Here is a 21,447-nt window from a genome sequence, read left to right as displayed (position 1 = left end):
CCACTCCCTTCTGGCTTGTAGAGTTTCTGCTGAGAAGTCAGCTGTTAACCTTATGGGAGTTCCCTTTTATGTTATTTGTCATTTTTCCCTTGCTGCTTTCAATAATTTTTCTTAGTCTTTAATTTTTGCCAATTTGATTACTATGTGTCTCGGCGTGTTTCTCCTTGGGTTTATCCTGTATGGGACTCTCTGAGTTTCCTGGTCTTGGGTGGCTATTTCCTTTCACTTGTTAGGGAAGCTTTTGACTATAATCTCTTCAAATATTTTCTCGGGTCTTTTCTCTCTCTCTTCTCCTTCTGGGACCCCTATAATGCGATTGCTGTTGCATTAATGTTGTCCCAGAGGTCTCTTAAGCTATCTTCATTTGTTTTCATGTTTTCTTTATTCTGTTCCGCAGCAGTCAATTCCACCATTCTGTCTTCCAGGTCACTTATCCGTTGTTCTGCCTCAGTTATTCTGCTATTGATTCCCTCTAGTGTATTTTTCATTTCAGTTATTTTTCATTTCATTTCAGTTATTGTATTGTTCATCTCTTTTCTTTAATTCTTCTATATCTTTATTAAACATATATTTATTAAACATAATCTTCTTGATCTCTGCCTCCATTCTTTTTCCGAGGTCCTGGATCATCTTCACTATCATTATTCTGAATTCTTTTTCTGGAAGATTTCCTATCTCCACTTCATTTAGTTGTTTTTCTGGGGTTTTATCTTGTTCTTTCATCTGGTACATAGCCCTCTGCCTCTTCATCTTGTCTTTCTGTGAATCTCTTTTTTATTTTTTTAAAGTGTTGAATACTATTCCATTGTCTAGACGTACCATACTTTATATTATCCATTCTCCAACTGAAGGATATCTTTTTTGCTGTCCATTAAATTTCAGCTAGAGGTTTTCTTCTTTTTCAAGATTGATTCTAAAAACCACCTTTCTCCAACCCCTTCCCCATACAGCCATCAATTCTCTTCCTAGCCTTCCTTAAACTTCATGTCCAGAATACTTTTTCTAGTTCTTTTTCTTTTTGTAATTGTATAAAATACACATAACATAAAATTTACTGTGTTAGCAATTTTCAAGTTTAGTTACAGTAGTCTTTAAATATGTTCATATTGTTCTGCAACCAATCTCCCGAGCTTTTTTTACCTTGCAAAACTGAAACTCTGTACCCATTAAACAACTACCCCCCATTTTCCTCCTGCCTTCAGCCCCTGGGAACCTCATATAAGTGGAATCATACAGTATTTGCCTTTTTGTGACTGGCTTATTTCACTTATTGTAATGTCTTCGAAATTCATCCATATCATAGCATGTGTCAGAATTTGCTTTCTTTTTAAGGCTGAATAATATCATGTTGTATGTATATACCACATTGTTTATCCATTCATCTGCTGATGGACACTTGGGTTGCTTCCACCTTTTGGCTATTCTGAATAATGCTGCTATGAACATGGGTGTATAAATATCTCTTCAAGACTCTGCTTTTAATTCTTTGGGATATATACCCAGAAGTAGGATTCCTGGATCATATGGTAGTTCTTTAAATTTTTTTTTGAAGAGCTGCCATACTGTTTTCCATAGCAGCTGCTCCCTTTTACATTCCTACTGACAAGGTTCTAATTTCTTCACATCCTAGCCAACACTTGCAGTTTTCTATTTTTTTCTGATGGTGTGAGGTTTTTGATTTGCATTTCCCTGATCATCAGTGATGTTGAGCATTTTGCCTCTTTCTATAACTCCTATCATCTTCCCTTTAACCACGATGCACAATAGAGCAGTCCTCCCCACACAGCTTCTACATAGGTTGTTTGTGCTCATCCATGTGACTGCAGGCCAGTCACATAAGATATATTGATCTTCCCTCTTTTTGATTAAGATATATTGATCTTCCCTCTTTTTCAGATTGTAAATACCTGGAGGAGGAGGAGGACTGTGGTTTTCTTATTCTCCGCAGTGACTTAGGAAAGTCTGCATTTAGGGCCTGGGTGTGTGAATGATTTCCCAGTAAACCACGTGTGGTGGGATGTGATGTCCAGAAAACATGGCTGACAGCAAGGGTTGGGGAGTGTTTAGCGCCCCCCCCAAGGAATTAGCCGGGCATCCACATCTTCTCTTGTGGCTCACTCCCATTGTCCTCTGCACCCCTCCTCCCCAGGTACAAGCCTCGTGAGAAGCTGAAGGTGAACTTTGGCACTCCCGAGTTCCTGGCCCCGGAAGTCGTCAATTACGACTTTGTCTCGTTCCCAACGGACATGTGGAGTGTGGGAGTCATTACCTACATGCTGTGAGTGCCCAGGGGCCTGACACCCCACTGGGAATGGGGGCCATTTGTCTTAGTTTGGGTATCCTTAGAAGCAGCAAAAATTTGAGGGCAAGTAGTTTATTGGGGAGGCATCCCTAAGAAAAGCCAACAGAGAAGTGGGGAAGTGAAATGGGGAAGGAAGGCAGCCAGTAAAGTGTGTGTTGTGGGGTCAGTAACCACTGTGGGCACCTGGAGTTTAATCCTGCAGGGAACTGGGGCCCACTGTGGGACACCCACTCAGAGCTAGGCCAGCTAGTGGGGGAGGGAGTTGGGGTGTTAATACACCGACTCTAATCAGTTGTTGCTAGTGGGCTGGTCCCAGAGTTATTAATTCCCTGAAACTTCTGGGTGGATAAATCAGCTTCCACTGGAGAGAAAGCCCTCTGGAAAAGAAATTCAGGTGCTGTGGTGCAAGTGGGGCTGGAGTGCACTGAAGGGGTAAGGAGAGGGGAGGGCAGGGCAGGGCACAGCTCCTGCATCTTCTAACTTTGTCCCTCTGCTCTGCACTCCCTGTTTTCTGTGGGCTGAGGAAGCAGAGTTAGGATGCGCTGAGAGGAGATCTGTGCACAGACTAAATGTCCTCCTCTCTCTCCAGCTGTGGACATCCCTCAGCTATTTCCTCAGAGGCCCAACAAAATCAAGCTTTGCTCCCAGTCTTATTATTACAGTTTAACTGTTTCCCCACACTTTGTGTGTGTGCTACACCAGGTTGGGGAATATTGTGGCCCAAGGCCAGCCAGTGAAGTTGTCTCATCTCTCTGCCCTCCTCTAGAGGAACCTAATAAAGCCAGTTTTCCTTTGGCCCCTGAGGCCTGGGTAGTCTCAGAGACATGCCAGGCTATCTTAATATTCAGTCAAATGTACCTGATAAATGGGCATATTGGGTTGGACCCCAATTTGCTCTTTACTTCAGGGTAAGGGGGAATGTGGTGAGCATGATAGGGGACTTATTCCACCACTCTTCCTGCCATCAATTTTTCAGTGCTTCCACTTCGTTTATCGAGCGCACTGGACTTCTCCTGTGGAGAGGCAATGGGGGTGCTTTTCTTTTGAACCCTCTTGGTTCTGGTTAGTTCTGGCTGACCTTGTAAGAGTCTTCTCTATCTTGTCGATGTGTGTTGGCAGGTATAGCTTCCACATACTGACAGTCCTTTCTCTCCGCTGTAGGCTCAGTGGTTTGTCCCCATTTCTAGGGGAAACAGATGCAGAGACCATGAATTTCATTGTGAACTGTAGCTGGGATTTTGATGCTGACACCTTTGAAGGGCTGTCAGAGGAGGCCAAGGACTTTGTCTCCCGGTTGCTGGTCAAAGAGAAGAGGTACCCTTTATTGCTTGTCACCCATGATCCATCCTGATGGTGACCATCCATCTGGGTGCTGTGGAAATCAGGCTGGTGCTGGGCAGGGCTGCTGAAGCGAATGGTCCTTTCTTCCTGTAGACCGATTCTGTCCAGGATTTCTTAGTCTGCTACTTCTTTGGGGAAAAAAAAGAAAAGGTAGCAGGGAAAGGGACAAAGGAAGTCAATTAAGAAACAAGCAACTAGGAGCATAAAATCTAGACAAGAGTTTTAGAAAGGACCATATTTACAAATTAGGCCTATTTCCAAGTTATTGCTTTTCATAGGCTAATGTTGAAAAAAAGTTGAGATATGCAGTTGTTATTCCCCAGAATAAAAGACAGAAAGCCTTATTTCTTGGTGATGAAGACCTACTTCATTTTCAGTAGCTATATCAAGGTTATGGGTTGGGCCACTGAGTTTTCCGATACTCAGACATATGGGAATAACTACAAGTGGTGGGGCCCAAGATCTGGGCTCTGAGACAGCTCTCGTTCCCTGGCCTTGACTGTTTTGTTTCTTCCTTATTGTGAAAAGTTATGTGAGAGGAAATATATTTCTAATTCAGCTGAACAAGTTGACATTATTCTCTGTGAAGAAAGATGAGCTTCTTTCAAGGCTCATGTTCTTTTACTTCTTAAGAGCAATTCCGGGCACAGCTGGCCCTCCTACTGTCCTGCCTTGATTCCCCAGCTCTCTCTGGGAGGTGGTGATTAATCACTAGGACACATCCCCTCAATAGAGGGCAGGGAACATTTTGCTGACGACATTCTTGCACTTTTAAGGATGGGAATTTTAGGTAGTAGGAGGTCTTTTTTTAGCACGTGGCATGAATCTGCCTATATGATTAATCTGTTCCACTGACTCAGCTTCCTACCAATTAAACAGATTTTGGATAGCCAGGAAAATGCAACCCCAACTAAAAGTCTCACCTGCTGTTTGATTTCACAGCTGCAGAATGAGTGCCACACAGTGCCTGAAACATGAGTGGTTGAATAACTTGCCTGCCAAAGCTTCTAAATCGAAAGTTCGTCTCAAATCCCAACTATTGCTGCAGAAATACATGGCTCAGAGGAAATGGAAGGTATCTGTTTTTCTTTTAGTAAAAGCAGCATTTGTTTTCTTAAAATGTCCTTTGAAAGAAGTGTACTAAGTTTTTACTTACGTTTTGATTCTAAATAGATTATTTAGGGGGAAAAAAGTCTCATGTCAGGAACCTGTTAACTTGATTAAAAAATGCCACAGACCAAAAGTGACTGGCATAAAAATAGCATTTAATTCATACTTATGTGAACACTTGAAGTGACAGAATGAAGTCTGAGCATGTGTTCTCAATGAACATCGCAGTGCAGTCCTCAGAATTAACTGCCTGTAGCTTGAGGACGATTCCTCCACATTTGAGAAAAAGGGCCTAGGAAAGCCCTATCAGGCTTTAAAAGCTTTATAATTTTGTTTACAACAGAACTCCTTGGAACAATGGACATAGAATGTATCTTAAAAACAATTGTCCTCCAGGGAAGTGACTTTCCAACATTTTGATATTGGCTTAGATCTCCAATAAAAAACAAAACCAAAATGCTTTACCCAGAGAGCCAGTATACAAGTACACGTATATACTCTCACACATGTGAAACAAAAATACTGTGACATTTGCTCCACAGAGTGTGATGCACTCTGATATTTTCTATTCTATGATATTTAGTTTCATTAAAAAAAAGTTGTTAGTCATGCCCCACCAATTTGATTTCATGACCCACTGGTGGGTTGTGAGTTACAATTTGAAAAATACCATTCTAGGGTGCTCCATTTTTCACATGAAAAGGGTAGGATAACATATTTTCTCACTTCAAACTTGCTCTAAACATGCCCCTGAAAGTCACGTGACTGTTTTATTATAATTTTGCTAGAATCTTCTTTTCCCCTTTAGTTATCAATTTTAAACAAACCCAGTGGCTAAACTTAAGCAAGTCCTTTTATTGTTTCTTCTTAAAGTAATTGATCTAAAAATATGCCTTTTTCCCTCCCTTTTTTCTCTCCTTACCTTAAGAAACACTTCTACGTGGTGACTGCTGCCAACAGGTTAAGGAAATTTCCACCTTGTCCCTAATCCTCAACTCTGGTGCTCCCATGGGCCCAGAAATTACTGAGACTGGTGATGAAGTCATGACTGAAGATTTTTAATAATCTGGCCTTCTACTTATTTTGTAAAAAAAGGTTATGGCTGTTGCCTTCCTTGTGGATGAAAAGTGGCTGTAAAGAGACTGACCTAAGAACTTTTTTCTGACTTATAAGATCAGTTGAAATGCTGTGATTACTTTTCAAGTGTACCTACTTTTGGTGATAAGTGTAGGCATGCTTTAGGTAGGTAGGAAAGCTTCTACTTTGCATATGTCAAATTTAAAGTCTAAGCTTACTCTGATTAAAGAACCCAGTGGACTAGCACACAGGACATGTTAGTCAGTGTTACCTCCTCCAGTGCAAAGAATTCCTAGCATTTTGACTTGCTCAAGTGTGAGCTGACATTTTGTACTACATTTGTTGCTCTAGTGTGAAGCAATGTGGATTTAGGGCAGACATTCTCAAACTTGTTTTAACTTGTGCTCCCTTTTGAGAATCAAAACATGCATCCTTTAATAGTCTTTGAAATTTCAAAATGTACTGTCATGGCTATATCAGAGCAATGATAGTTTCGAATATGCTTTTAAAATCTGTACATACCTCTACCCTCTCCTAATTCTGCCCTGTCCTGACATTGGCAGTCTCCCTCCTGATCTCTCTTCCACACTTATGAATCTATGGTCTAGTAAGTCTGGGAACTGATATGTAATATGTGAAAGAGAGATAAGAATGTAATGATGTTCAGCTTTCTGAGAGAAACACAGAAATGATGCATCAAGAGAAAACAAGTGAAAACTGCTCTCCTACTGTTTTATCAGGTATATACCCATCACTTAACTAACTTCAAGAAATGATTGGGCTTCCCTGCTGGTGCAGTAGTTGAGAATCCGCCTGCTGATGCAGGGGACACGGGTTCGTGCCCTGGTCCGGGAAGATCCCACATGCCTTGGAGTGGCTGGGCCCGTGAGCCATGGCCGCTGAGCCTGCGTGTCCGGAGCCTGTGCTCCGCAACGGGAGAGGCCACAACAGTGAGAGGTCCGTGTACCACATAAAAAAAAAAAAAAAAAAAAAAAGAAAGAAATGATTAACAAGGAGTACTTTATTATTCAAAAGGAAACAATCCTTTTAATTTCCTTAGTTGTAAGGAAGTTTTTGTGCTATTCTCACGACCTTCTTGGGTCAGAAGTTTTTAGTTACTTTTAATTTTTAATTAGCCATGCAACAGTTTCACAGCCTTTCAGGACTTTTGTCCCATAATAAAGACTTTTTTCATTGTGGGGAGAGAGGCAGAAGATGGAGATATTAATCCTCCTGATGCATTTCTTCGGTTATAACTTTCCTCTGGAACACTAACCCCTGTTGGGAAGCTAAGATTTTCAGTAGTAGCACCTTCTATGCCTGCTCCAAGCTTGTCGGCTTGTGGATGAATATCAGTAAGAGATGGCTGCTGGAAACCTCCCTTTCATAGGCCAGTAACAGTGATTTGGTAAAATGCTTTATTTTTAAGGTGTTTTGAAGGCAGCCTCCAGAAGGAGCTATAGAGGATATCTATAGTTCTATCTATAGTATGGTGATTCTTCACTTCCATGGGACTTCACATTCTCAGGGGAATGCTATGAATCTTCTCCCCAGAAAAATGTACAGTTAGTTATCCTGATCTAGAGCACCACTCCCTCACAGAAATATAATATGAGCCATATACATAATTTAAAATTTTCTGATAGCTTCTCTAAAAAAACCCTGGTAAAATTAATTTTAATAATTTATTTAACATATCAAAACCTATTTCAATATGTAATCAATATAAAAATTATTGATTTTTTTCATACTAAGTCTCCAAAATCTGGTGTGTATTTTACACTTAAAATACATGCCAGGACTTCCCTGGTGGCACAGTGGTTAAGAATCCGCCTGCTAATGCAGGCGACATGGGTTCGAGCCCTGGTCTGGGAGGATCCCACATGCCGCGGAGCAACTAAGCCCGTATGCCACAACTACTGAAGCCTGCGTGCCTAAAGCCCGTGCTCCGCAACAAGAGAAGCCACCGCAATGAGAAGCCCATGCACCGCAACGAAGAGTAGCCTCAGCTCGTCTCAGCTAGAGAAAGCCCGCACGAAGACCCAACGCAGCCAAAAATAAAAATAAATAAATTTATTAAAAATAAAATAAAAATAAAATAAAATACATGCCAGTTCAGATTCTAGATTTTTATCAGACATACAATTTGTATTTAGATGTCATAAAATTTACTGTGGAAAAAATATAGTCACATATTCAAGTTGTTCAAGCGTCTTAAATATTTTCTAATTTTTTACGTTTAATTAAAATGAAATAAAATTAGAACTACAGTTCTACAGTTGCATTAGCCACATTTTAAGTGCTTAATAGCCACATATGGTTAGTGGCTTCTATATAAGACAGGGCAGATCCAGAGAAAATCTGATAGCTATCAAATTTTAATTTTTCCCCCTATATGCTGTTATTCTCTACCTAGAGAAACTTTTCAACAAAGTTCTTTTGAGGGATTTGTTTAGGCCAGGCTCACACAAGTGAGAGGTACTGCAGAAGTTAGCCTCCCTTATTTGAAAGGCAAGGGAGCTTTTATGAAACTTTAATTTTCTGGATATTTTTAGTTCTCTGCTGGTGTGTACTTGAAAATTTTTTAGATTGCAAGTTTGCTAGTATTAACTATTTCAGACGGGACTTTTAAATTTGAATGAACAGTCATTGAAAACTTCTGGGAAATCAACGATACTCCAATATAAAATAAAAATTAAATTAAAAAAAATGAAAGAAAACTGCTGGGCAGAGGAACTCTGAAAGGTAGTCAGGACCCACTTTTTTCACCTATCAGATTTGGTGAGGGTGTGGGGAAAATGGAATTTTTCACTTTTGATGAATATGTATCCAAATAAAAGTCATGCCCATACTTTCACCCAGCAATTCCATTTCTAGAAATTTATCTCTCAGCAATACTTGAACAAGCGGGCAGAGACGTATGCAAAGTGACCTTTACTGTTGAAAACAACCTATATGTGCCTATCAGCAAGGGTTTAAATTTTGCCACATACATATGGGAGGTTACCTTGTAGCCAGTAAAAATAGATCTTGATGTACTGATTTTTATTATGAAAAAAAATTATAGAATATATATATGGTATTATCCCATTTATGGAGAGACATGCTTATATGTGTATTAAAAATTTCTAGGTTATGCAAGAAAGTTAACAGTGTGGTGTAGAAAGTGGGTGATGGGGAGAGAAGGAATTCTACTTTTCACTTTATTACTTTCTAAATCATTTGAATTTTTTTTTTAACAATGAGCATGTATTGTTTTTAAAATTAAAAATTAGCAACCCACTGTCAAGTGTGGACCTTGTCTTGAACCTGATTTGAGCAAATAAACGATAAAAAGATATTTCAGAGACATCCAGGGAAATTTAATTCTAAATTGCATATTTGGGCTTCCTTGGTGGTGCAGTGGTTAAGAATCTGCCTGCCAATGCAGGGGACACGGGTTCGAGCCCTGGTCTGGGAAGATCCCAAATGCCAAGGAGCAACTAAGCCCGTGCGCCACAACTAACTGAGCCTGTGCTCTAGAGCCCGCGAGCCACAACTACTGAAGCCCATGTGTCTAGAGCCCGTGCTCCGCAACAAGAGAAGCCAAAGCCCACGCACCGCAATGACGAGTAGCCCCCGCTCGCCTCAACTAGAGAAAGCCCGCGCGCAGCAACGAAGACCCGATGCAGCCAAAAATAAATAAATAAAAATTTAAAAAAATTGCATATTTGATGATAGAATTTCTATTAATACTGTGACGTATGATAATGGTAATGTGGCTATAATGTGGGTTAAATGACTTCAGGAAAAAGGGAGATACAGTTAAGCAAGTGTGGCAAAATCTTAACTCTTGGGTTTGGGTAGTCAGTATGGGGTAGCATAATATTGTCCTCTAGTAAAGAGGTATATATTTGTTGTATACATGTGAAAACTTTCATGATAAAACATTTTTTAATCAGTTAAATAAGCCAAGAGGAGCTGTTAAAGAAATGAGCTTCCAAAAACTCTTTACAACAGTACTGAAATATATGGGCCCACTAAGTAGTAAGCTTCCATCGCTGGGGTATGAATGTGTTGGAAAATTGTTAAGGATTCCTGCGCTAGGAGGGCATTTGGACAAGATTGCTTTAAGGCAATTCCCCTACCCCACAACTAGTTTAAAAAATAACGAAGTACCTACTACATTCCAGATAATCAAGATATTTTACCCTCACCTGCTTTCAGGGCATAGAAGAAAAAGTCACAAACAGTACTTATATTTATTCTCATGAAATCAACAGTGAAAAGGCAACCTTAAGAATGGGAGAAAATATTTGCAATCATTTTTTAATAGGGGGTTAATATTTACACTATATAAAGAACAACTCAGCAACAAAAAACCTATTAAAAGATGGGTGAAGGACTTGAACAGACATTTTCCCAAATAGCCAACAAGCACATGAAAAAGTGCTCACTAATCATTAGAGGAATGCAAATCAAAACCACTATGAGATACCACCTCACACCCATTTAGGATGGCTACTAACAAAAAAAACAGAAAATAAGTGTTGGCCAGGATTTGGAGAGATTGGAACCCTCGTGCACGGTTGGTGGGAATGTAATATGATGCAGTTATTATGGAAAACAGTATGGTGGTTCCTCAAAATTTTAAAACAGAATTATCAAATGTCACTTCCAGGTAAATGCCCAAAAGAATACAAAGCAGGATCTCCAAGAGACACATAACTATACACGTCTATAGCAGCACTATTCACAACAGCCAAGAGGTAAAAGCAACCTAAATGTTCATTGACAGATGAATGGATAAAGTGTGGTATATCCACACAATGGAAAATTATTCAGACTTAAAAAGGAAAGAAATTCTGACACATGCCACAATATAGATGAACCTCAAGGACATTATGCTAAGTGAAAAAAAGTCAAAAAAAATACCATATGATTCCACTTAGATGAAGTATCCAGCTAGAATAGTTAAAATTCAGACAGAGGTAGAATGGTGGTTGCCAGAGGCTGGGGGAGGGAGGAATGGGAGTTGTTTAATGGGTTTCGTGGGTAGAGTCAGCTTTGTGAGATGAAGAGTTCTGGAGATCACATAACAATGTCAATGTACTTAACACTAGTGAACTGTACTCTTAAAAATTAAGATTAGTAAATTTTATATTTACCACAATTTTCAAAAAAAGTGAATGTGCTTTAATTTTGCCTGGTGATGAATAGATTGCTTTTGACCCAAATCTAGAATCTAAATCTTGGTACCAAAATCAAATTATATACCTTCTTAAAATAAATGAGCAAAAGACTCACATCCATTTTAGATCAAAGTAATAATAGAAGCACTATTTAGTGAATGCCTTAGGTGTCACACACTTTACAAATATTACCTTAATTAATTCTCACAAGGTAGATATTTCCATTTTATAAACAAGGAAACTGAAGCTCATTAAGGTCATAATATTTTCTCAGGGTATAAGTGGCAGAGTCAGAATTTAAATGCAAGTGCATGTGGTTCCAAAGCTCACGTTCATTCCCCTCTACCACATGGCTGTGGGACATTATGCCTGTGTGGGATCATTTGATTACAGCATTTCTCTAACCTTAGATTGCTAAGTGTCTAGAATTAAAAGGGGCAGGGAAAGAAAATCACTCCCTTAGTTACTCCTGTTCTATGCAGCAGGTATTATACCTTATTTACAGCAGACAGAAGGCAACCACTATCATTATCGATACCATTCTGATTAGGCTTTAAAAATTTGGATGCAATCACTTTATTGCATTCTTCATGGAAATATTTAATTAGATCATGTATTTTTTTTTGAAAGTTAATAAACTTTATTTTTTAGAGCAGTTTTTAGGTTCTTAGCAAAATTGAGCAGGAAGACAGAGATTTCCGCTATGCCCTCTGTACCTGCCCATACCGCCCCATCCACAACCTCCTCCACTATTGACATCACCCGCTACAGTGAGTGTATTTACTACAGTTGATGAACCTACAATGACACAGTTATCACCCAAAGTCTATTGCTAACATTAGGGTTCACTCTTGGTATTGCACATTCTGTGGGTTTTGATGATGTATAATGATATATATCCACTACTGTAATATCATACAGAATAGTTTCACTGCCCTAAAAATCTTTTATGCTCTGCCTATTCATCTCTGCCCCCACCCCAACCCCTGGAGACCACTGATCTTTTTACTGACTCCATAGTTTTTTCCTTTTTCATAGTGTCATATACTTGGAGCCATAAGGCCTTTTCATATTGGCTTCTTTAACCTAGAAGTATGCATTTAAATGTCCTCCATGTCTTTTCATGATGTGATAGCTCATTTCCTTTTGGTGCTGAATAATATTCCATGGTCTGGATGTACTACAGTTTATCCATTCACCTACTGAAAGACATCTTGGTTGCTTCTAAATTTTGACAATTATGAATAAAGGTGCAATAAATATCAATGTGTAGGTTTTTGCAGACATAAGTTTTCAACTCATTTAAGCAAGTACCAAGGAGCATGATTACTGGATTACATGGTAAGAGTATGTTTAGTTTCGTAAGAAGCTCCCAAACTGTCTGCCAAGTAGCTGTAACATTATGCCTTCCCACGAGCAATGAATGAGAGTTCCTGTTGTTCCACATCCTCGCCAGCATTGTTCTTCTCCTTCAATATTGAATTGTTGTTCTGGGTCTTTTAATTTTCATATAAACTTTAGTCTGTTGATGTCCACAAAATGCTGGGACTTTGATTGGAATTGTGTTGAATCTACAGATCAAGTTGGGAAGAACTAACATCTCAACAATATTGAGCCTTTCTATCCATGAACGTGCAATCTCTCCACGCATTTTATTCTCCTTAGATATGTTGATATTTTATTGGAGTTCTGAAGTTTGCTTCGCAGTAGATCATGTATTCTTAATTTTGGTTAAAATCATGTCTGGCATGATGCCTCAGAGCCCCTAGCAACTTATCTTTCCAGGCCCTTTTCCATAGTTTTAAAGTAAGTATTTAGTAAGGTTACATTTTTCAGTATGTGGATGTCAAAGAAAATAAACCTTGGTCTCTTTTTAAAAGTATAATTGACTTACAATATTATATAAGTTTCAGGTGTACAATATAGTGATTTGATATTTCTACACATTATGATCACCAGTCTAGTTATCATGTCATCATACAGTGATTACATATTATTGACCATATTCCCTATGCTGTACATTACATCCCCATGACATTTTATAACTGGTAGTTTGTACTCCTTAATCTCCCTCACCTATTTTCATTCATCCCCTCTACCCACCTCCCCTCTGGCAACCACCAATTTGTTCTTTGTATGTTTTGTCTATTCATGTTGTTTTTAGATTCCACATGTGAGATCATACGGTATTTGTATTTCTGTCTGACTTATTTCACTTAGCATAATACCCTCTAGGTCTATCCATGTTGTCACACTTTAGTCTGTTTCTTAATTTTTTAATATGATGCCAATATATAATTATGTGAGACCTCTATATGTGTTTCTTTCTGTATTTTAATACTTACTAAATGCTTACACCAGGAGCTGTACTAAATGCTTTACATGTATTAGCTCAGATACTCCTCCAAATTATTCTATGAGGTAGACATTATTTTTATTCCTACTTATTGATTTGGCATAAAGAAGCGAATTAATTTGCTCAAGGTTTCACAGGTGGTAAATGGCTGAGCAGTGTTTTAAACCCAGAAAGTCTGATTCAAGAGTTTGTGCTCTGGGGAGCAGTATGGTTCAGTGTTCAGCAACCTGGGCTTTTTTCCTGCTAGAGTAGACGACTTTTGGCATACCACAGATTCTCCCAAACTGATAACAACTGCACCTTGAATGCATATAAAAATATTTATTAACTTAGGTTGTACTATGTATTTAGTCAAACCAAGAGATTAACACAAAAACTTAAGTAAAATCTTTAGACTCCATTCAGCTTGAATTTCATATTCTGGATAGGACAGGAGACTGTCTTTTGCTTAAAACAAAACACGAAAGCAAAATAGCTTCAATGACATTTTGTAGGAGAGAGCAGACCCGTGGGGAGCCAAGGCTGAGCCAACCAGGCACTGTGGCTAATCTAACGAATTTGCTGCCCATGTGAGAGCCACCCTGCTCAGCCCCAATGCTGGTTTCTTTGCTATTAAGGATAGGATCCTTGTTATAAAAGTTCAAAGAAATTTCCAAAGCCCTCACATTTTCCTTGAGGTGGCAGATGCACTGATGGTTTGCAGTACAGGTAGTCTGGAAGCTGAAATCACTCTGTTGTAGCCTTTTGTGCTTTGGCAGCATTTTCCAAAATTTTCCTTTTCCACTGTTCATAATCCTGTGTCAGATCTTCATCTTTTTGCGGTTTATGTGGGATCTCTACTATATTCTCTATTTCTATGAGAGAAAAAAAATTTTTAATGTTTCAAAATCCTTATGTTTACAAATGAGTAAGAGGTAAGCTTGTTTACTTTAAAACATCTATATTAATTAATGGGGAATAAGATACCAAAATGAGAAGTGGAAACAGAAGTTAACACATCAGTTTTTCGCTCTCCCTTACACTCCAAGCATTCCAAGACATTTTGATGATAGCTAACATTTATCAAGCCCCGAATCCAGCACTTTTAATTGTATTATCTCATTCAACCCTCACCGCAATTATGTGAAATGGGTGCTAATATTAATCACATTTTATAGATTAGGAAATTGAGGCTCACAGAAATTGTCACTTTCCTAAAATCACATAGCCACTCGGTGGTAAAGCAGGATTTGAACCTAAGCAGTTTGCCTTCAGATGTATTCTTAATTACATGATACTTCTGTAAACTACTGCTTGGAAAACTGGTCTTATCAAATGATTAACTTCCAGGATTTAGTTAAAAATCTGACTTTTTTTTTTTTAATTCAAGTATAGTTGATTTACAATGTTGTGTTAGTTTCTGGTGTACAGCAAAGTGATTCAGTTATATATATATATATATTTTTCTTCATATTCTTTTCCATTATGGTTTATCATAGGATACTGAATATAGTTCCCTGTGCTATACAGTAGGACCTTGTTGTTTATCCTTCGTATATATAATAGTTTGTATCTGACAGTCCCAAACTCCCAATCTAACCCTCCTCCTTGGCAACCACAAGTCTGTTCTCTATGTCTGTGAGTCTGTTTCTGTTTTGTAGATAAGTTCATTTGTGTCATATTTTAGATTCCACATACAAGTGATATCATATGGTATTTGTCTTTCTCTTTCTGACTTATTTCACTTAGTATGATAATCTCTAGATCCATCCATGTTGCTGCAAATATAAAATCTGACTCTTGGGCTTTCCTGGTGGCGCAGTGGTTGAGAGTCCGCCTGCTGATGCAGGGGACATGGGCTCATGCCCTGGTCCGGGAAGATCCCACATGCCGCGGAGCGGCTAGGCCCGTGAGCCATGGCCGCTGAGCCTGCGCGTCCGGAGCCTGTGCTCCGCAATGGGAGAGGCCACAACGGTGAGAGGCCCACGTACCGCAAAACAAAACAAAACAACAAAAACAAACAAACAAACAAAATCTGACTCTTGTCAAGGCAAGCTGCTAAAGCAGCACAGGGCTGTTCACTGCATTAAACCCACTGTACACTAATCCCATTGTACTAATTTCAATGTTCATCCGGTGTTAATAATGCTTCACCCGTTGCTGAAGGTTCAACCACTGTCTTCTTTTTCTTCCATGGTGGAGTAGCTGAATCTCCAGGCTCTCCTTTAGGGGAAAAAAAAAAGTATTATCAGAGTTAATTTTTCTCCTATTTTCAATTTTAGTTTTGGGGCTTATTTTGGATCACAAATAAAAACCAGATACCTTGATTGACCAAATACTAGGATAAGGAGAAGGCAAATGATCTTGCCCTTCTCTTTTCTTTGGCTTTTCCTGTCAGACTTCAGAACAGAGAATCTATTTTCTAGGCATGAATTTACGGAATCACAGGGTTGTTTTTTTTTTGTTTTTTAGTTATTAAGCTATTTTATTTGAAAAATAGAAGAGAACAGTAATTTTCTCAGTAAAAACCGATCTTGTCTACAGATAGACAAGAATATATAATTCAGAGAGCAGCTAGTTTGCAAGTTTGAAAATATTTAACTTTTACCAGCAGGTTTACATTTTCAAATGAGACGTTCTTGCAACATGGAATGAATACTCACTGTCGATCTGCTGCCCAATCTTCTCTAACTGTTTACAGAGTCGATCAAACATGGCTTTTTTTACACCGGATGTGGTTGCCATTTTATTTTTGTCCACCTTTAGCTTTAGAATCCTACAAAAGAATTTGATAAATTACTGTTCTTAAGATTAGTATTGTTATCTTCTTTGGCCAACCAGTTATCAACTTATTTCCTTTCCAATCAGGCTTTATGAAGAGCCCCCAACTGTTTAATTTTCCCTTTATTTCAAACATAAACCATCAGCTAAAACCATGCAAACTTACCTTTTAAAGCTATTTAGTTATTTATTGTACTGCGAGAGTTAAAATGCACACGGGGTCTGTTACATAACAAATGGGGCACATAAAAGACATTTCCTATAGTACTTCATGCTTTATAGAACTCTTTCTTATACATCTCAGATGTTAACTAACTTGCTAAATGACAATTACAGCATTTTAAAGTGTTTAACTCACTTTAAACACTTATGATGCTTATATTTATATGACTACAAGAATATAAACCACCCTCCCTCCAAAAACCCCTTCCCTAATAACATTTCACAACAACCACTTATGAAAAATACAAAACAAACCTCTTATTTAAAATAACAGACCCATTCAAACCTTTCTTTGTTCAGTGAAATGTGCTTTCAAAAGTGAGGTTGTCAATAGTGCTTTCTACCATAATAGCCATACTCCCTCCACACATACATATACCTTTGTTGAAATAAAGGGACTATTTCTATTCACTAATGGTAGCTAATGGAGCCAAACACAACAAAATTAGTGGTTAAATAGTAAGAAACCTATTCTTTAAGCACCAGCTACAATTTGTTTTCTAAGTTTTCCAGCAAGATAAAACAAGACAACTTTAGACAAAGATAACAATTACTAATATTTCCAGGGTAAAATTTCAGTATACACAGATAACCCCAAATATTCAAATTAAGAATTTATCATTGAAAAGTTTTATAAATTACTTGAAAAAGAGTTGCAATCAGTACTTAAAAAAATGTGACTGGAAAATCACAACTAAGCACTGTTTTAATGATAGATTTCATGACTTAGCATACATATACATATATGTGGCTGTCACTTGGCAAGTGGACTTTGGGCAACACTAGTTCCTAGTTTGTCAGGTCCACTGTGGGATAAACGAAGAATTGGGTCACTTGGCCACTATTAAGGTTATTTAGGAAAATATGCTCTGAGTTGAAATCAACTAAATTAGAAGTATTCTTTGGCAACGAGAAATTTATTTATAAATTATAGACTTTTCTGAATGTTAAAAGGAACACTTACTTGCATGCTGAAAGTAGTGCAGCAGTGGTGAAAAGCGGCCTGGATAAGTCAAGATCCACTTGCTGTGTTTGTGGAAGACTGGACTCATAGCTAAGTGAAAGCAGTGTTTGCACAGTTACTTGTTAGAAAATATTATTTCAAAGAAACTGAAAATGCAAATCAGAACTTCAAACTATTTAAATGTATAAGATATGCATCTGTCACTTCAGCATATTAGTTATCTTTTAAGATGGAAAATTACCAGGACATTGGATACTTCTGCTTTATGTATCAGTATCAATTTTCAATTCTATGCCTCATACCTTTGCAGTATCTTTGAAGCCATGTTCACTGCTTCTGTACAGCTAAACTGTACAGCTAGGTCTCTTATTCCAATATTCGAGTTCAGGCCCAGTAAACACTCAAAAGATTTAAGACAACTCTGATACATCTTCTTGTTCAAACCAGAAAGTTTAATTAAATAAGCCTTTGAAAGGAAAAACAGATGAATCATAAAAATCATAAGTGCTGTATATTAGTGCCTTTAACACTTGTTTAATAAGTCAACTTTTCAAGATTAATTAATTCTGTGGCAAGTCACTCTACCTAAAGGTTTAGCTTCATTTAGTCAAAAATCAGTAATCATGTCAGGCAAGTTAACTACCACTGGCAAGAAGCTCATACTATAGAAAGGCAGTCATGCATGTGTGCAGATAATTGAAAATACAACATCGTGTTACCACAGCCATGCTGTGAATTAAAAAACATAGGAGATGCATATATGGTTATTTGCTTTAACAAAGGTGCCAATGTGCAATTCATTGGAAAAACAAAGGAGGGAAGTAGTGGGAGGGTGAGTGTGTGTGAAAGGGAGATAAGAGGGAAACTGGGAGAGCAACAGGAGGATCAACAACTGAGGGACACCAACTCTGCTTGGGAAAGGAAAGCTTAAAAAAGGATGTAACAGCAAGGCAGGGTCATTTTAAGACAAACAGGAGCTTGCTAGAAAAGCATTCCAGGTTAAAAAAAAGGGCATTGCATTTACAAAGTCAGTCGTTAAGGTGCATGGTCTGTTAAGTGAATAGTGTAGCTTGAGGTTAGTAGGGTTCAAGAAGGGCTGGAGAGTTTGATGGTAATGGGGAGCCAACCCATGGGGAGCCAATGGTGTTTTTAATGCCACCATTTTTATCAGTGTACCATTATGTGACAGGCACTGTGTTAAGAGTGTTACATATAGTACATTGTTTCCTCCTTACAATTATCCAGTGAAATGGATACCTTTATCCCCATTTGATGGATGAGGAAACTAGAGCCTCACAGAGTTAGTAACCAGTGGTGTCGAGATTTGGTCTCAACATGTGAGTCTTGCCATGGCTTGGCTCTCAACCACTGTGACACTGGAAGAAAAATAATACATGGGTTTTAAAGTATGTGATTTAGGAGAATGATGCTAGTGGCAGTGTGGAAGACAGCCTCGTGTAAAGAAAGGTGCTCAGGAAAACTAGGTAGTAAAGAATAAAGAGAATGTTGCAAAAAATATTTTTTCTCAAACTCTACAAAATGTTTCTAAAGTTCATCTAGAATAACATACGAGAATAGCCAGGAAAATTCTAAAACACGGAGTTTTGATGGGGGCTAGTCCAACCAGAGATGAAAACATGATTAAATTTTAGTGTTGCACCAGATTATTCAGACATTCAGTGGGACCTACTTACCCTGTCCAAGGGGTACTTCATGCAGGAAGCTGCAAGGTCCAGGCACATGACTGCATTGCTGGTTTCTGTGGTTCGTGCAGACAGGCCAATACACTTCACATGGGACAGTCGCAAGTACTCCTCTGCTTTCCTGAGCAACACATTCACTAAAACTTTCCCAGAAGTTTGCCCAATACTTTGGTGAACAATGAATTCAGCCTGGCGGACTGCACTCCGACCCTAACTCCTATGCAAGTTTATTTGGGGCTGGGAATGAAACACATCTTTTGGGGGAGGACAGGGTTCTACAAAACAGAATAAACCCTCTGACTCCATACATCACTGTGCTCAAGTACTTTCAAGCAAAAGTAAGTTCCTGAAATCCTCCCAAAAAGGTCAACCCTTCTTTCAGCCTTCCATTACTGGAACAAGCATGAACTGTGACAGAGGCAGGCAAGTGAGACCAGGGTTCCTCCTTCCTCTAAGTCTGCGGTTCTCGGGACTTCCCTGGTGGCGCAGTGATTAAGAATCCGCCTGCCAGTGCTGGGTACACGGGTCCGGTATCTGGTCCAGGAATATCCCACATGCCGCGGAGCAACTAAGCCCCTGCGTCACAGCTACTGAGCCTGCGCTCTAGAGCCCACGCGGCGAGAGGCCATGCACTGCATCGAGAAGCCACTGCAATGGGAAGCCCGCGCACCGCAACTAAGAGTAGCCTCCGCTCGCCGAAACTAGAGAAAGCCGGCGCACAGCAACAACGAAGACCCAACGCAGCCATACGTACATACATACATACGTACATACATAAATAAATAAAAATAAATTTGTGGTTCTCAAACTTTAGCGTACATGACAGTCACCTTGGGGCTTGTGAAAAGACTGCTGGTCCCAGCCCGAGTTTCTGATCAGTAGGCCTGTCGTGGGGCCTAAAAATGTGCATTTCTACCAAGTTCCAAGAAGATACTGATACTGCTGGTCCAGGCACCACACTTTGAGAGCCACTGTTCTAAATGATTACGAGTCCAGGAGGTGTTCCTTTCGTTCCCTTCCCTCACCTAATTGACAGTCCAGGCACCCAGGCTAGCCCTGCCCTCCCAGTTTAACTACAATACTTTCTTTCTTTCTTTCTTTTTTTTTTTTTTAAAACATTTGTTTACTTATTGGCTGTGTTGGGTCTTCGCTGCTGCACGCGGGCTTTCTCTAGTTGCGGCGAGCGGGGGCTACTCTTCGTTGCAATGCGCAGGCTTCTCATTGCGGTGGCTTCTCTTGTTGCGGAGCACAGGCTCTAGGCACACGGGCTTCAGTAGTTGTGGCACGCGGGCTCTGTAGTTGTGGCTCACGGGCTCTAGAGTGCAGGGTCAGTAATTGCGGTGTACAGGCTTAGCTGTTCCGCGGCATGTGGGATCTTCCCGGACCAGGGCTCGACCTGTGTCCCCTGCATTGGCAGGCGGATTCTTCACCACTGCACCACCAGGGAAGCCCCAATACTTTATTTCTAACCCTGGATCATGTAAAAGTTCTTCCCATCTCCGGGCTTTTACACAGGCTGCTGTCCCTGCTTGGGCCCTCTTCGCACATCTTCCCGTGGCTGGCACCTTCTATAAATCGGGTCTCTGCGCCAATGTCACCCCCCCTCCGAGGCTTTCTCGCAAGTTTTTTTTAAATTAAAGGCTGCAGAGAGGCTGCGCTCCGCTCCAACCCCAGCGGCTCCGCACACCACCCCATTCCGTTTCCTGCGTAGTCGTTGCCACCATAGACACTGCCCTCCATGAGGTCTCTACCCCGTCTGTCTGCCTCCACCGTAAACGCACTCTCAATAAGTTTCAGGGAAACGACCCAAGCTCTCCGCCTCTCTCCCTTTCCCACCGCTGTGCATCCCACAGTGCTAGCTGTTCCCAGGGGCGTCTACACTCGCCCCTCAGGCCTGCTCACGAAGCCCACTGTCGTGAGGTTTTTCTTTAGGGCCTAAATCCCTTCTGAGGGCGCAGGGCCGCTGGGGTGCGCCCGACCGGACTCACCTCAGCACCTCCGGCTCCGCGATGCCCAGGCGCGGGGCTAATCGCCGGATCAGACCAGGCTCCATGGCGCGGACAAAGACTACACCCGCAAACAGCTGCAACGCGACGAAACCCGCGCGCGGACGTCGCGCCCGCCAGTGAGGGCCGGGACCCACCCCCCAGCTGCATCTGCATTGGTTGGGACAAGAAGTTGCGACTGCCCCGTAAACCAATCCTGGTCTTCCTTCTGAGCGTGCGCGCTGCGAGTACACGCGCCAAGGCAGAAAGTGAATGTGTTCCGGCAGCTCCCACTCCTTTTATTCCTCCCTTTTAGGCAGACTCAAACGCTGCCTTAGTCTCCTGCCGCCGAGAGATTTCCCCCTACTCCGCACTGTCCCGCCACACACTGTGGAGAGGTTGGGGGGCGCCTAGGTTCCTCAGTCCGGCGTGAACTGACAAGGACCAATAAATACG

General features: G+C 40.2%; 2 protein-coding genes across 3 annotated transcripts in view; one reads left to right on the top strand and one right to left on the bottom strand.

Annotated features, from left to right (window-relative positions):
- MYLK3 (myosin light chain kinase 3) overlaps positions 1-6,605 on the top strand; it is a 46,818-nt gene extending 40,213 nt beyond the window's left edge. The window contains exons 10-13 of the mRNA XM_024125029.3: positions 2,150-2,278; positions 3,464-3,616; positions 4,586-4,718; positions 5,682-6,605. Coding sequence (XP_023980797.1) covers positions 2,150-2,278; positions 3,464-3,616; positions 4,586-4,718; positions 5,682-5,741 — 475 coding nt within the window. The 3' untranslated portion in view covers positions 5,742-6,605. The remainder of the gene's footprint in view (positions 1-2,149; positions 2,279-3,463; positions 3,617-4,585; positions 4,719-5,681) is intronic.
- A 7,058-nt stretch (positions 6,606-13,663) lies between these two features.
- ORC6 (origin recognition complex subunit 6) lies at positions 13,664-21,390 on the bottom strand. Of its 2 annotated transcripts, none has more exons than XM_007122553.4 (7): positions 20,995-21,390; positions 18,998-19,127; positions 17,606-17,769; positions 17,304-17,393; positions 16,000-16,112; positions 15,491-15,559; positions 13,664-14,211 (listed from the first exon to the last, which is right to left on the bottom strand). In XM_007122553.4, the coding sequence occupies exons 1-7, from the start codon at positions 21,057-21,059 to the stop codon at positions 14,084-14,086; spliced, it is 759 nt and encodes a 252-aa protein (XP_007122615.2). In that variant the 5' UTR covers positions 21,060-21,390; the 3' UTR covers positions 13,664-14,083. The 2 variants fall into 2 exon arrangements, with proteins under 2 accessions (XP_007122615.2, XP_007122616.2); XM_007122554.4 differs by having other exon boundaries at positions 18,998-19,149; positions 20,995-21,072.
- Positions 21,391-21,447: the final 57 nt, after the last annotated feature.

This window comes from Physeter macrocephalus, chromosome 17, assembly GCF_002837175.3.
Source record: "Physeter macrocephalus isolate SW-GA chromosome 17, ASM283717v5, whole genome shotgun sequence".
Classification (NCBI taxonomy): Eukaryota; Metazoa; Chordata; class Mammalia; order Artiodactyla; family Physeteridae; genus Physeter; species Physeter macrocephalus.
Note: the sequence above shows the minus strand (reverse complement) of the source record. Positions and strands in the feature narration are given on the sequence as shown.

What these genes read in the sequence shown, in the direction of transcription:
- ORC6 (XM_007122553.4), bottom strand. Translation starts at nt 21,059, where the DNA reads ATGGAGCCTGGTCTGATCCGGCGATTAGCCCCGCGCCTGGGCATCGCG. An exon ending in TGAAGTACCCCTTGGACAGG is followed by an intron (nt 17,770 to 18,997) that starts GTAAGTAGGTCC and finishes TTCCTTTCAAAG; the next exon opens with GCTTATTTAATTAAACTTTC. An exon ending in GCTTCAAAGATACTGCAAAG is followed by an intron (nt 17,394 to 17,605) that starts GTATGAGGCATA and finishes GCTTTCACTTAG; the next exon opens with CTATGAGTCCAGTCTTCCAC.